Below are 15,627 nucleotides of genomic sequence, written 5' to 3'. Positions count from 1 at the left end.
TACCATATAAGACAACTCACGAGTGCCATGTGTGTGGGGTAAGTAATATGACAAAGACGGTTTCTCTCGTTTTAAATCAGGTCACGAAATATAAGTTTTCTTGTTTTAAAGGTGTTCTGTACTAGATGTATTGGTCTTTTTAGAAGCTTTAAGTCAAATTTTTGTTTTGTTTTGATTTTTAGGGCCAATGGTGCAGCATATGGAAGTTCCCAGGCTAAAGGTCAAATCGGAGTGGTATCCACTGGCCTATGCTACAGCCACAGCAACACGGGATCTGAACCACATCTGTGACCTATACCACAGCTCATAGCACGCGGGATCCTCAACCCGCTGGGCGAGGCCAGGAATTGAACCTGTTTCCTCATGGATACTAGTCAGATTTGTTTCTGCTGAGGCACAATGGGAGCTCATGAAAAAAAAAATTTTTAACCAAAAGTACATTTGCAAGATGGTCTGCTTCTGGTATCTAACTCTGCCTATGGTGGCTGCCAAAAACCAGTGGATTCCACATAAACCTGCTAAAGTGTGCTGAGCGGGAGCTCGCCTCTCACTGCAAAGGACAGCGTGGTGTTTCATGAATCCTGAGGATGTCACGCCACTGTGCTCAGCTGCCGAGTTACCGGAGGAACGGGGCTGCTAGGGGAGTACAGGGAAGGGCTGTCTCTTTTTCTCTCCCTGCCTCCAATGGGATCTTGATTCCTCAGGGGGCTGACGCGGGTGAGGACGAGGGAAGCACGCACACTTCCAGAAGGGTCTCCTGTGTCACACCTTATAGCAGAGGCAGCTGAAAGGACACCAAGCAACTCACTGTCTGCCGAGTTGTGAGTAGACCATGAAGTCTTTCTTAATGGATAAAAACACAAAAGCAAGGGGTTTGGAGAACACACGCTTTAAGGCTCCGAAACATGGACATCATGAATGTGCCTGGCAGAGAAGTTTTGACTGTAAATCTGTATCTGTAAAGGATTCTGAGCATTTGGAAAGAAACATGGGGGAGTCTGGGGTTAACAGATGCAAACTCTTGCATGTGGAGTGGATAAGCAATGAGATCCTGCTGTACAGCACAGGGAACTATGTGTAGTCACTGGTGATAGAACACGATGGAGGATAGTGTGAGAAAAGAGTGTGCACACACACACATATTTATATATGTATATGTACAGATGACTGGGTCACTTTGTTGTACAGCAGAAAACGACAGAACGTTGTAAATCAACTATAATAGAAAAAATAAAAATCTTGAGAAAAAAGAAAGAAACATTGTGCTCAAGAGTGGGGATAAGCCTAGGGTAAGATTAAGTAGCAAGTGACAGAACTGAGGACTCATGAGACTCCTAATAAACTGTAATTGGTTATTTGTTTCTGCTTTTTTTTTTTTTCTAGGGCCGCAATCCACGGCATATGGAGGTTCCCAGGCTAGGGGTCAAATGGAGCTACAGCTGCCGGCCTAAACCACAGCCCCAGCAACACCAGATCCGAGATCTGAGCCATGTCTGCGCCCTACAGCATAGCTCATGGCAATGCCAAATCCTTAACTCACTGAGGCCAGGGATCGAACTAACAGCCTCATGGTTCCTAGTCGGATTCATTTCCGCTGCTCCATGACAGGAACTCCCAGTTATTTGTTTTCTTTTTAAACATTCTTGTGAAGAATTATGTACCTCACCTTTACGATTAAAGTTTTAAGAAGATTTTCCTATTGTCGTTGTGAAAATGACAGGTAAAACATGATAATTTTTCTCCAGGTTTGATTATATCTGTAAAAACCTGTTTGAAGAAGCCTTTGCATGCTACTTAAGTGGGAACAACTCACTTCAATTTCAAGCAATAAACTAAGAGGAAGCCAACTGCTGCCTGCAAATTAAATGCATCAGGTGGCAGAAATAGTTTTACCTTTCTCTTCACTTTTCCACTTTCATATAAAATATGCACACATATTCTTTTTCTCACTCTCGAAAATTCTTTAAAAATATTAAAACAGTATAAAGGCTTGGGTCGTGATGATTGTTGTACAACTATAAATGTAATAAAATTGAGTAATTAAAAAAAAAAACAGTATAAAGGTGGAAGTGATGGGTAAAAGCACAGGGGGAAGATAAAGGTTAAATGCTTATTAAGAGATCACAGAGTTAGGAGTTCCTGTCGTGGCTCAGTGGTTAACGAACCCAACTAGGACCCATGAGATCGAGGGTTCGATCCCTGGCTTCACTCAGTGGGTTAAGGATCCGGTGTTGCCGTGAGCTGTGGTATAAGTCGCAGACAAGGCTCAGATCTGGTATTGCTGTGGCTGTGGGCAGCACAGCACAGCAGCTGTAGCTCCGATTCGACCCTAGCCTGGGACCTTCCATATGCTGCGGGGGCGGCCCTAAGAAGACAAAAGAAAAAAAAAAAAAAAAAAAGAGAGAGAGAGAGAGAGTCAAACTTAGAGTTGTATCAAAGCTCTTTTAATCCAACAGCTGATTCATCTGATTATTCCTGTTTAATTGCTAAAAGAAAAAAATGAGGCTGTATAGATGTTAACAGCCACTTCTAATTATACTATAGCTGTAGGTTTTGGACTTGACAGATACAGGAGAGCCTCACCAGAACAAGAAAAGGAGAGTTAAGGCAGGGGCTCAGGACCCTACACTTTGGGGTCCCCATGAGCAGCCATAATGGCAGCACAGGACAATGACTGAAAGAAAGCAGAAGGAAACAGAGTGACTCTGCCAGGGGCGAAGGAGTCTGGGATCCACGTGCTAGTGGGAGCTCATTCAGCAAACATCCATTAATCAGTATGCAACCTGTACTGTGCCCTGGGTGGGTTGAGAGCAAAAGGGGAAGGAGGCCTGTCTCCTGCTCTGGCCCTTTCTCTGCAGCTCCATCAATAAAACAAAGCACTTTATCTTCTCCCTGTTTTTTTTTTTTTTTTTTGCTTTTTAGGGCTACACCCAAGGCATATGGAAGTTGCCAGGCTGGGGTCAAATTGGAGCTACAGCTGCCAGTCTATGCCAAAGCCACAGCAATGCAGGATCTGAGGCTTGTCTGGCACCTACACCACAGCTCACGGCAATGCCAGATCCTTAACTAACTGAGCGAGGCCAGGGATCGAACCCGCATCCTCATGGATCCTGGCTGGGTTCATCAACCACTGAGCCATGCAAGGAACTCTTGCCAGTCTTTTCTTGACCACTTGATCTTAACTGCTCTTATCCTTCAGAATGCATTCATGATTGCCAAGATGACTTCATTTCACTTGAATAAGAATATTACGTGTGGGGGTGATATCATGGCTCAAAATACTGATTAACCAAACTGAGTCAGGAGGGTCTGGCTTGTAAAAACATCTCTTGACTTTCAGGTCATTGAGCTGCTTTGAGAAATCTGATGAAACCTATAGACAACCCATCGCCTTTCCCTTTATCCCCCCAAACTCAGCCATACAGTTTTACTCAACTTTATGGGTTTCTTCACCCACTAAAGCCCCTCTGGGGACTCTGAAACGAAGAGTTCCTGTAGAACAGCGGTGCTGAAGTGGCCAGTGAAGAATGACAGGCGCCCCAGGGGTAGGACTGAGCCACAGGAATGTTAAGTGACAGCAGACATGCTCCAAGCCACAGGACACATTGTGCCTGTGGGTCTGAAAAGAGCCTGGAAAGATGTATCCTTAACAAGTGCTCCCTCAAAGGGCAGGCTCTACCCCTGCAGTGGGAGGGGACCGAGTCTGAGTCAGAACATGATGGATGGAGCTCTAGTTTTTGAGGCCATGAAGGAGGAAGAGGGGGCCTTTTGAGGCTGGGCATTGGTTGGAAATATGGATTAGGATCATAAGAGTGGTTCAGGTAGGGAGAGGGACTGCCAAGAGGAAGGCTATGGGACTGCAGTAATTATTATGACAGTGGCTGTTGTCATGGTAACTATCCCAGCCTGCTGGCTCCACCGTGTCTACCTGGCCTGTGGCAAAGCAGGCAGAAGAGGGCCCAGTGATCTGCTCTCTGCCCAGCTCCTCTGCTGCCCTCCTTTGCAGGGGAGGGGGATGTGCACCTCCAAACAGGAGGCTTGATGTCAGCCTTACCTTGGGTATCTTTCTCTTCTTCCTGCCGTTCTGCGGGTCTCCGAGGTTAAAGAAAGTGTCATCGGGGCTGCTGGGGGTGGAGGGAGGGCTGACTCTGGAAGGGGACCCAGTTCCATCTCGACTCAGCTTCCTAGTGTCCAGGAGTTTGAAGTTCCTCCTCTCTGAATTTTGCCGGAAAAAAGCAGGTTTGGACAACGACTGCTGTGAGGGGAGAGGAAGAGAAAATAAATATAAAGGCACTAAGGGAGAGATAACTAAGAGAGTGGTGCCAGTGATGGAGACCGCTGATACGTTCCCAAGAGGATGGAGACAGATGTCCACCCCTCGAATGTGACTGTTCTGCCTGGAGACCTGTTGAGGACATGGGTGGGGCCTGGCACAAGATCGACACCCTTTCTAGGAATGTGGATGCCCAAGTTGGGCAGCAAGAAACAATGGCCTGCAGAAAACAACTGCCTGAATAGATTAACGACCTGCAAGGATTAACTGCCCGCTGTCAAGGGACTCGATCCCCTACTCCTCCCTCGACCTTCCCTCCTCCTTCTTCATTGATCCCGCCACAAGCTCCTCCAAGAACTCCAGCCACAGATTCCGGCCCCAGCATACGCCCAGCCTGTCCTCACAGTCAGGGCTGGTGCCATCTTGAGCTGAGCCTGTCTCCCTCTGATGCCTTAATAAATCTTTCTTGCTTTACCACCTTGGCCTTGCACGTTCCTCCCTCGGCAAACCTGACAGCCGCAAGATCAAGAAAGGAAGCCAGTCCAGGTTCCCAAGGATACAGTGAATTTGTCTATGCTAATAAGTGCTCAATAAACACTTATTGTCCAATAATGGAAAATGAGCAGAATAAAGAATGCAAATCTAATCCAGTCTCTCTTTTTTGACAAGTGGGGATTTGCTCAATCCCTTACCTTTACAAATGAGATTTTCTGACACAAGGTACTGGGAGTCACAAGACCTAAGCTTAGCTTTGTCCCTGCTGCTGATGAACTGAATGTCTCTTATACAAGGAATTTCACTTCTCTGGGTTTCAGTATCTTATCTCTAAAAATGAGCTGCATTAATGTCAAAAGGCAAACAAAAACCCAATTTAAAAAATCTGTAACTTGGAGTGCCTGATGTGGCACAGAGGAAACGAATCTAACTAGGAACCATGAGGGTTCCATCCCTGGCCTCTCTCAGTGGGTTAAGTAACCGGCATTGCTGTGAGCTGTGGTGTGGTTTGCAGACACAGCTCGGATCTGGTGTTGCTGGGGCTGTGGTGTAGGCCGGCAGCTATAGCTCTGATTGGACCCCTGGCCTGGGAACTTTCATATGCCTTGAGTGTGGCCCTAAAAAGGGGAAAAAAAAAAAAAGAAAAAGAAAGAAAAAAAAAATGCCTTAATAAATCTTTCTTGAACCCATTTGTCTAATATACACTGCAAATTAATCGGAAGAAAACTAACAACCCCAAAGAAAAACAATCAAAAGACAAAAATTGAAAGTTTATAGAAAAGGAAATATAAGGATTTTCAGATAAAGATTTTTAGTTTCCTATTATTTTGGATGAGCTCTCTACATAGAACAGATATGAACTATTTGTGAGTTTTGCTAAAGTGTGTTTTTCCTGTGTGATTGTATTTTTATTTTGGTTATGTGAAATTTTTTGCATGGCATTTTTATGTATGAAAATCTGTTCATCCTTTGTGATTAATTAATCTCTTCTGTTTAGATAATCAATATATTTTTGAAGTTTACTATATACTTATTTCCATTTTTATTTTCTCAGTTTATTTTGAACATATATTATTCATTAGTCCATCAGTAATTTACTTTAGTGTATGTTAGTCTCAGTTGATTTTCCCCCTAAGCTAACATTCCTATTCCATTTAATAAATGAGCTTTATCAATTTACAAGGCCGCATTTATCATAAATTCTCATAGAAGTTATATTTTGTTCCACTGGCTTCTCCTTTTTTTTTTTTTTTTTTTTCGGTCTTTTTGTCTTTTCTAGGCCTCACCTGAGGCATAAGGAGGTTCCAGGCTAGGGGTCTAATAGGAGCTGTAACTGCCTGCCTACGCCAGAGCCATAGCAACACGGGATCCAAGCCGCGTCTGCAACCTACACCACGCTCACGGCAACACTGGATCCTTAACCCACTGAGTGAGGTCAGGGATCGAACCCACAATCTCATGGTTCCTAGTCAGACTCATTTCTGCTGCGCCACAATGGGAACTCTGGCTTCTCCATTGTTGTTTAGTTCTATACAGTACATAATAATAACTCCAGACTGCTCTTTTTAAAGATCTCCAGGCATAAAGACTCCTACTCTTCTTAAGTGGCCTGCTTCTATGACTTATTCTGGATCCACGGGGAGGAACCCAATTGCTTAGCACTGCGAGCCCTGAGGAGAGGAAGAGGCTGGCCTGGTGTACTCATTATGAGGCTCTTAATTAAACCAGCACAAGAAGGAACAACAACAGGCCTTCTTAAAGACCAAACTCCATCTGCAATGACATCCAAGGAAATGGTCCCAATTCTTTCACTGCATTGGAATTTCTTATCGAATTGTTGGCAAAAAGCAGTTCTCTGTTTCATTTTTTGTTTTCGTTTTTTGCCTTTTTAGGGCTATACCCGAGGCACATGGATGTTCCCAGGCTCGAATCGGAGCTGTAGCCGCTGGCTTACACCACAGCCAGAGCAATGCCAGATCCCAGCCTCATCTGCAACCTACACCACAGCTCAGGGCAACGCCAGATCCTTAACCACTAAGTGAGACCAGGGATCGGATCTGTGTCCTCATGGATGTTAGTCAGACTGGTTTCCGCTGAGCCACACGGGAACTCAGGCATTTCTGTTTTGATTAGTGATTTAGAATGTGATAGTATTTGCTCAAAGAAAGTTTGATACTATGCAAGGAGCTGAGAAGTAAGAAAACAGGAATCAAAATGAGGCACATAACCTTCTAAAGGGTTGTGTGTGGGCTGCATCTCCCAGTGGTCACACTTTTGGAGAAGGGGGTGTGTCCTGGAGCACCCAAAATAAGCCACCCGATGTCCAGGGAGCTTTCCTGAGGGGATGGAATTTCATTAGCTTTGTGATAAAAAGGCTTAGTGGGCTGCTGGGGACAGCATTATCAAATACATAGCACAATCTGAGAACAGGCACAGAGATGACAAAGAGCAAGTAAAACCGAACAGGGTCGTCAGGGCTGAGGGTGAATGCAGTGAAACAGAGGATAGATGGTACAACAGTGAAGACAGAACTGTCTGTAGAAGGATTTGGAAAGTACGGGGATGAAGCTGGCAGGGATCAACAAGCTTTTTCTAAAAGGCCAGAGAGGGGAGTTCCCGTTGTCGTGGCGCAGCAGAAACGAATCCGACTAGGAACTATGAGGTTGCGGGTTTGATCCCTGCCCTCGCTCAGTGGGTTAAGGATCCAGCGTTGTTGTGAGCCATGGTGTAGGTCGCAGATGCGGGTCTGGTTGCTGTGGCTCTGTGGTGTAGGTTGGCGGCTACAGCTCCGATTAGACCCCTAGCCTGGGAACCTCCATATGCCACAGGTGCGGCACTAAAAAGACAAAAAAAAAAAAAAAAAAAAAAAAAAGGCCAGAGAGTATTCCTGGCAGGTGTGTGAAACAGTGGCATGGAGGAAGTCCAACTGACACTCGACCTCTGACAAATGACACTGGGAGTCGGGGGTCGTCACAATGCTACATGAGATGTTCTGGCTTTACAGAAGGACACACCATTATTGCAGTCCATTTATAAGCTAGGCTTCCCCTGATAGACGAAAACTACAAAAATTAAAACAGGTCCCATAAATTTCATTCCTGGTCTTACCTGACATGGCCTTTAAGGTCTCAGGGAAGAGGCTTGTTTGACACAGTTTACGTGATTCATGGCTAAAGCTTCAGAATGGAAAACAGGAGGTCTTTGTTTTGCTTGTTTATAGATATCTTTGCATTGTGTATGTATTGCCAAAATAAATTCACAATAGAGCAAAAAATAAATAAATAAATAGTAAATAAATAAATAAAGGCCAGAGAGTAAATATTTTAAGTTTTGTGGGCCACACTGTCTCTATCACAACTATTCAACCCGGCCACTGTAGTGCAAAAGCAGCTACAGACAACAGGTAAGCAAATGGGCTGGGCTGTGTTCCAATAAAACTTTATTTAAAAATCAGGCAGCTAAGATTGACAGAACACTGTAAACCAGCTATAACCATAAAAATAAAAATCATATTGAAAATAATCAGGCAACTGGCAGCAGTCTGTGAAATCTGAACCATAGTAATAAAAGGAAAGTCATTACAAGCCCCTAGGGATGATTGTGTCAAACTATGGTTCACGCAAGATCCCAGCTTTTGATGAGAGAGCCTCACACCAACATGCCCTGATGATAACATGCCCAATCTACGGTGTCTTTAGGGAGTGATGTCTATGGAGGAGCCTAGCTCTGCTGCAGAGGCACGGTCTCCATAATCGTATGAATATTTGATTCACAATGGACTTTGCCAAAGACCTGTAGTGTTCAAAAGGGAAAAGCATGGGGGGAAAAGCACTGGGAGTGTGGGATGGAAATCCTATAAAACTGGACTGTGATGATCATTGTACAACTATACATGTAATAAATACATTGAGTAATAAAATTTTTAAAAATTAAAACAAAACAAAACAAAACAACAAAAGGGAAAAGAACCCTGTGCTAAAACCTCTTGAGTTATTTCAGGAGCAACAAAATTTCTAGGTCCATCCATGTTGCTAAAAATGCTGTTATTTCGTTCCTTTTAACGGCTGAGTAATATTCTCCATTGTGTATATGTGTATATGTACCACATCTTCAGCCCACACCACAGCCACAGCAATGTGGGATCCAAGCTGTGTCTGGCCTACACCACAGCTCATGGCAATGCCGGATCCCCGACCCACTGAGAGAGGCTAGAGATCGAACCTGCATCCTCAGAGATACTAGACGGATTCATTTCTGCTGTGCCACAACAGGAATTCCTATTTTTTTTATTATACCTTTTGGTATTTAAAAATAATTTTTTTTCTTTTTTGGTAGCATATGTAGTTGCTAGACCAAGGATCAGATAGATCCAAGACGACCTAGTCCACAGCTTTGGCAACTGGATCCTTTTTTTTTTTTTGTCTTTTTGCCTTTTCTAGGGCTGCTCCCGAAGCATATGGAAGTTCCCAGGCTAGGGGTCTAATCGGAGCTGTAGCTGCCAGCCTATACCAGAGCCACAGCAACGAGGGATCCAAGCCACATCTGTGACCTACACCACAGCTCACGGCAACACCGGATCCTTAACCCACTGAGCAAGGGCAGGGATCAAACCCGCAACCTCATTGTTCCTAGTCAGATTTGTTAACCACTACGCCACTATGGGAACTCCGGCAACTGGATCCTTAACCCACTGTGCTGGGCTGTGGACCAAACCTGCATCTAAGGGCCCCAGAGATGCTGCCGATCCATTGTGCCACAGTGGGAACTCCTTAAAAAGAATTTTACAATGAGAATGCTCTGTTTTTAGAAAATTAAGTTGGAGTTCCCATTGTGGTGCGGTGGGTAAAGAATCCAACTGCACTGGCTCAGGTCACTGAGGAGGAGTGGGTTCGATCCTTGGCCTGGGAACTTCCAATGCCACAGGTGTGGTGGCCATTAAAAATAGAAAAGGGGAGTTCCCTTTATGGCTCAGCAGTTAACAAACCCGACTAGGATCAATGAGGATTCGGGTTTGATCCATGGCCTCGCTCAGTGGGTTAAGGATCTGGTGTTGTCGTGAGTTGTGGTATAGGTTGCAGATGCGGATTGGATCTGGCATTGCTGGATCTGGCTGTGGTTGCAGGTTCTGATTGGACCCCTAGCCTGGGAACTTCCATATGCCGAAGGTGCAGCCCTAAAAAGCAAAAAATAAAAAATAAAAATAAAAGAGAGAGAGAAAAGGAAAGAAGGTTATTTTTGAAAAGAATACATATTGAAGGAGTTCGCGCACAGTCGTGGCGCGGTGGTTAACGAATCCGACTAGGAACCATGAGGCTGCGGGTTCAGTCCCTGCCCTTGCTCAGTGGGTTAAGGATCCAGCACTGCCGTGAGCTGTGGTGTAAGTCACAGATGTGGCTTGGATCCCGCGTTGCTGTGGCTCTGGTATAGGCTGGCAGCTACAGCTCCGATTAGACCCCTAGCCTGGGAACCTCCATATGCCGCGAGAGCTTGCCCAAGAAATGGCAAAAAGACAGAAAAAAAAAAAAAAAGAATACATATTGAAAAGCATAATTCTATTTAGCAAATACTCATAAATAGTAGTTATGTTGCAGGCACTAGTCGAAGGGGCTTACAAGAATTAATCTGATTAATCTCCATAAGACCCCTAAGAGGAACGTACTAGTATCTTTTCTATTCTACCAATTAAAAAGAAAAACCTGGAGTTCCTGTCGAGGCTCAGTGGTTAACAAACCCAACTAGTATCCATGAGGATGCAGGTTCCATTCCTGGGCTTGCTCAGCGGGTTAAGGATCTGGCGTTGCCATGCGCTGCCGTGTAGGTCGTAGACACGGCTCGGATCACTTGTTGCTGTGGCTGTGGCATAGGCCAGCAGCTACAGCTCCAAATCGACCCATAGCATGGGAACCTATATATGCCTCGGGTTTGGCCTTAAAAATCAAAACAAAAAAAGAAAGAAAGAAAGAAAGAAAAGTAAGCGGCCCCTTTATGGGCACTTGCATTGCATATTTGTAAGGATCAGCATGTGCCCCTCAGCTGCTTGTCTGCTCCTTTCTGAGGAAAATCTCCTAGTTGCCCATTACTTCTCTATTGGGACTAGGCGCGATCTAATTAAATAAAAATCCCCAAAGACGTCTTTGGGCCTTTTTGTGGCTGGGAGAGGAGGTTGTCACGGAAAAAGCTGCTTCTCCACTTCTAAGTCCCAGATGTAGCCCAGATGCGGCAGATGCTCCATGAATACTGATGAGCTAAATGGAAGAGGTGGAAAAGTCTGCAGCTGTCCCCAGAACGGGGACACAAAGCAGACACCCACACATGGGAGAGCAGAGGAGCGAGCATGGACACAGAGTCTTGCCGAGGACTTGCAAAGCCCCAAAGAGCCTGCCAGGATCATTGGCAATCAGACACGGGCACAGGGTTCTCTTACTGCAGGACAGTGCCTCTGGACTTCAAGTTCTCACTGACATGATCCCCTACTGTATTTCACTGCTCTGAGGACAGGGGACCTAGGCCCTCTGAAGCCTGGCAGGAAGCGAGAGAGAAGAGCCGCTAAGCCTTTAGTTTCTGGTGCTGGGGAGGAGAAGCAGCCCTCCGTGCAGAGCTGCTCTGGGCGGACGTTTTCTGCTATTCCTAGGAGGCCCTGCAGGTCACTCCCCATATGAGGCAGGGGGGAGCTGAGCGGGACGCCAAGAGGGCAGACTGGATGCGACAGGCCTCCTTCTCAGCCAGGCTTATCCACCAAGGGACATGAAGGATTCCCTAAATGTTGAAAACATCCACATTCCAAAGAAAATGCAAACAAGACACTTCAAAGGCGAGTAGAAACTGCCAATTATCGGTTATCATGATTATTCATGATGACGCCCTTTTCCATAGGAGGAGAAAACAGCAGTTAATTGGTTTTGGCAAATACTGTAGCAAACGATTTGGGTCCATAAGATCCATCCTTCATGAAGGTTCTACCTTCTTTTTTCTTTTTTTTTTCTTCTGTCTTTTTAGGGCTGCACTCATGCCAGATGGAGGTTCCCAGGCTAGGGGTTGAATTGGAACTGCAACTGCCAGCCTACGCCACAGCCACAGTAACTCCGGCTCCAGAGCCGCATCTGTGACCTACACTTCAGCTCATGGCAATGCTGGATCCTTGACTCACTGAGTGAGGCCAGGGATGGAACCCAAGTCCTCACAGATGCTCGTCAGATTCATTAACCGCTAAGCCACGATGGGAACTCCCATGAAGGTTTCACCTTCTGCTCACTTGAGGAAGATTCTCCTGATGACCACCAGGCCACCCGCCCGCCTGCAAATGCTGATGCCGCCCGCCAGCAACTGCTGTCCTTGAGTGGAGCCCAGAGAGGAAGACGACTTCTTTTTCTAGGCTGGAAACCGATCCTTTCGACGGATTTAAACTGACACTTGCAGCCTGGATTTGGTCTTCCTTTATTTAATTTCTTCAACAAATAAACCTTCGTATAACAACTACTCATGGGAGACACAAACAGACGGAATGTATAGTTTCTGACCTTGAGGAATGTGTGATCCGGTTGGGGAAATGTTTTTAAGATACAGTACATTATTTAAATCAGAATTCAAACCATCAAAGAGATGTTGGAAGGCAGTAAATACAATTTGGTGTGAAAGGAAGGCCGAGCCCACTGAGTGTTACAGGCAAGCAGACGGGAAGAAGTCCCAGTGGCCAGGATGGCCTGGAAGCCTCCTGAAGGAGGCATGAGTGGGCTTAGAGGAGGCTAACGGAGAGGTTCAGGCAAGAGCCAAAGGCCGAGGTAGAAATGACCTAGCACAGGGACAGGTGAATTACGGCCTGTGGGCCATGTCTGGTCCACGATTTGTTTTTGTACAGCCTGTGAGCCAAGAAGTTTCACTTGCAAATGGTTTAAAAAAAAAAACAAAAAAAACTTCATGATACATGAAAATTACATAAAATCCAATTCTGGTGACCATAAATAAAGTTTTATTGCAATAGCCTCACTTAGTGGTTTGCATACAGCTTGTGGCTGCTCTGCACTACAATGGCAGTGCTGAGGAGTCACAACAGAGACCATATGTTTACTCTCTGGGTCTTTAGAGAAGAGGTTTGCTGATCCTGGGGCTGTGACATCAGAGGGGCAGTTTAGCAGGCTTTGGCTGGAGAGAAGACTCTGTACACAGGAACTGTGGGAAATGGGTACCCAGGGATCAGTTCTGAAGTTTAATGCTATGCTAGGGAATATGAATTCAGTTCCGCAGTCAGTGGGTTGAAATCATCTGTATGCACATAGCACAGAACTGTAAAAGGTTCAAAAAAGGTACTCTGTAAAAATATCGATCTTCCTCCCCGACCTGTAGATACTCAGACACCTCTACAGAGATGCCCGCTTATCCATTCTCAGGTACTCTTACAGAGCTATCCTAGTAAATTCACAAACATGTGTTGAGTTCACACGTTTTTTTTTTTTTTTCCATTCTAAGACCCACCACTGGTGGCATTCTATGAAAATACGGTTTCTGCACCATGCCTTTAAGTCTTCTTCTTCTTTTTTTTTTTTTTGTCTTTTTAGGGACGTACTTGCGGCATATGGAAGTTCCCAGGCTAGGGGTTGAATCAGAGCTGTAGCTGCCAGCCTACATCACAGCCACTGCAACGCAGGATCCGAGCCGCATCTGCAGCCTGCATCACAGTTCATGGCAACACCGGATCCTTCACCCACTGAGTGAGGCCAGAGATTGAACTCATGTTATCCTCATGGACACCAGTCGGGTTCATTACTGCTGAGCCACAGCAGGAACTTCCCAGTCTTCTATTACAGTTTGTTTTATATCAGGACATTCTCTTTATGGCCAGGTAACATGGATATACTATCTGACTTACTCAGCTGGGGAGAATTCTGACCCAGTGGCTAAAACGATTCTTTGCGAAGCCTTGCTGAGTTCCAGGAGAACTAGAGGCAGGAAGAGCAAGCAGGCTGCTGATGCATACATCCAGGAGCCTGGCAGCGAGGGTGCCCTGGCATTTCAGTGTACCCAGAACTTCTGTTCAAGGCCATGGTGCTGGGAAGCCCTCTCCCCCCACCGCTCCTCTGGGGGCCCATACCTTGGCTGGTGTGTCAGGGATGGAAGAGGTGGGAGAACTTGGAAAGTTCAGGACACACTTCTTTCCGAGGCAGCGGCCATGTAACTCAACATCCTCATAGGGGTTTTCCTTCATTGGTGGATCTGTGGTCAAAGGCAGTGCGTCAGAAACCGGGAACACACAGGGCGTTCTTACCAGATCTCTTTGCAACACCTTGGCCTCTCCTGGTGAGGATGTCTGTGGTCTTGGTATCCATTTAGCTCCCTCCTGCTAACAGGTCTTGATTTTCACTGGGGCAACTCTTCGTCTCCCCATTCTTAGACATGTGAAATTAACTCCTCTCCCAGTTTCAGGGCTTAAGCCAAGCTGGGGATCCTGAATTCCTGCCTCAGTGACCAGTTCCAGGACAGGCTCATAGTCCAAACCTAAGCCAATCATGGCATGGCATTCTTGGGCTCTGACAGTGAACAAGGGACCAAAACCAGTCAAATCAGAGTGAACTTTAGGAATTTTTTAAAAATTTTGGGGGTCTTTTTAGCCTCACCCGCGGCATATGGAAGTTCCCAGGCTAGGGGTCAAATCGGAGCTGCACCTACTGGCCTACACCACAGCCACAGCAATACTGGATCTAAGCCACATCTGCGATCTACACCACAGCTCATTGGCAATGCTGGCTCTTTAACCCACTGAGTGGGGCCAGGGGTCAAACCCGCTTCTTTATGGATACTAGCTGGGTTCAATACCACTGAGCCACAATGGGAACTCTAACCTTAGGATTTGTGCTGGGGCTTTCAGGACACAGGCTCCCCTTTCTCACTGCAAGGCATGGATTCCAGGGAGCTGATGGCAGCCATTGTGGGCATCATGGGAAACCCGCTGAGAATGGAGCTAAGCTGAGAGGTAAGAAACGAGATGGGAAAAGCCAGTTCTGGTCACTTGAGCCAACAATCTCCCTTTGTTGTTTCAGCTGGGTTTTCTGTTCCTTGTAACTGAAAGCGTCCCTGTCAGGTATGCAGTGCCAAGAGAAGTCCAGGTCTCATCCCCACTTTGGATTCAGGAAGCCTACTGCTTCTACTGCTTTAGCAGGAATCCATCTCCAGCAGCTTGGGCACAGCAATTCAAATAGCTTAGCTCAGTATATGCCCTTCCTCAGGGCTCAGGCTTCCTTCTGCCATGGAGTTTTTTCTAGTGTTGATGGCTGCATGCACTATGTATGTGTATACCTGCCCAACGTGGCCCCTGCATAGGGACACATACGGGTTTCTCCCTCTTACCAGCTCATTTCTTCCCCACCCCCACCCCCACCCCCGACATGGGGACATGGTCTGAGTTCACACCTCGCTGAAACTGTCAGGCCCCCTGAAGATCATTTAACTCACCATTTTTTTTTTTTTCTTTTCTTTTCTTTTCAGAGCTGTACCTGCAGCATATGGAAGTTCCCAGGCTATGGGTCGAATTGGAGCTGTAGCCACCAGCCTACACCACAGCTGCAGCAATGGTGGATCCTTAACGCACTGAGTGGGGCCAGGGATTGAACCTGCATCCTCATGGATACTAATTGGGTTCGTTACCACTGAGCCGCAGTGGGAATGCCTTAATGCATCAAATGTAAATATATACAAACTGAGGGTGAATCTGAGTCCCATTTTGGAATTAGAGAATTCTCAGAGCAAAGCCAAAGTTACTTTTTCATTTGTTTGTCTTTTTGCCTTTTCTAGGGCCGCTCCCCTGGCATATGGAGGTTCCCAGGCTAGGGGTTAAATCAGAACTGTAGCCACCGGCCTACACCACAGCC

General features: G+C 46.0%; 1 protein-coding gene across 6 annotated transcripts in view; it reads right to left on the bottom strand.

Annotated features, from left to right (window-relative positions):
- The window catches only part of DENND2A (DENN domain containing 2A), a 124,135-nt gene that overhangs the window by 46,786 nt on the left and 61,722 nt on the right, over window positions 1–15,627 (bottom strand). For all 6 annotated transcript variants that reach the window (XM_005654269.3, XM_005654270.3, XM_013983646.2 and 3 more), the window contains 2 exons: window positions 13,854–13,975; window positions 4,055–4,255 (listed from right to left, as the gene is read on the bottom strand). In XM_005654269.3, the coding sequence (XP_005654326.1) occupies window positions 4,055–4,255; window positions 13,854–13,975 (323 nt within the window). The remainder of the gene's footprint in view (window positions 1–4,054; window positions 4,256–13,853; window positions 13,976–15,627) is intronic.

This window comes from Sus scrofa, chromosome 18 (genome assembly GCF_000003025.6).
Source record: "Sus scrofa isolate TJ Tabasco breed Duroc chromosome 18, Sscrofa11.1, whole genome shotgun sequence".
Taxonomy (NCBI): Eukaryota; Metazoa; Chordata; class Mammalia; order Artiodactyla; family Suidae; genus Sus; species Sus scrofa.
Note: the sequence above shows the minus strand (reverse complement) of the source record. Positions and strands in the feature narration are given on the sequence as shown.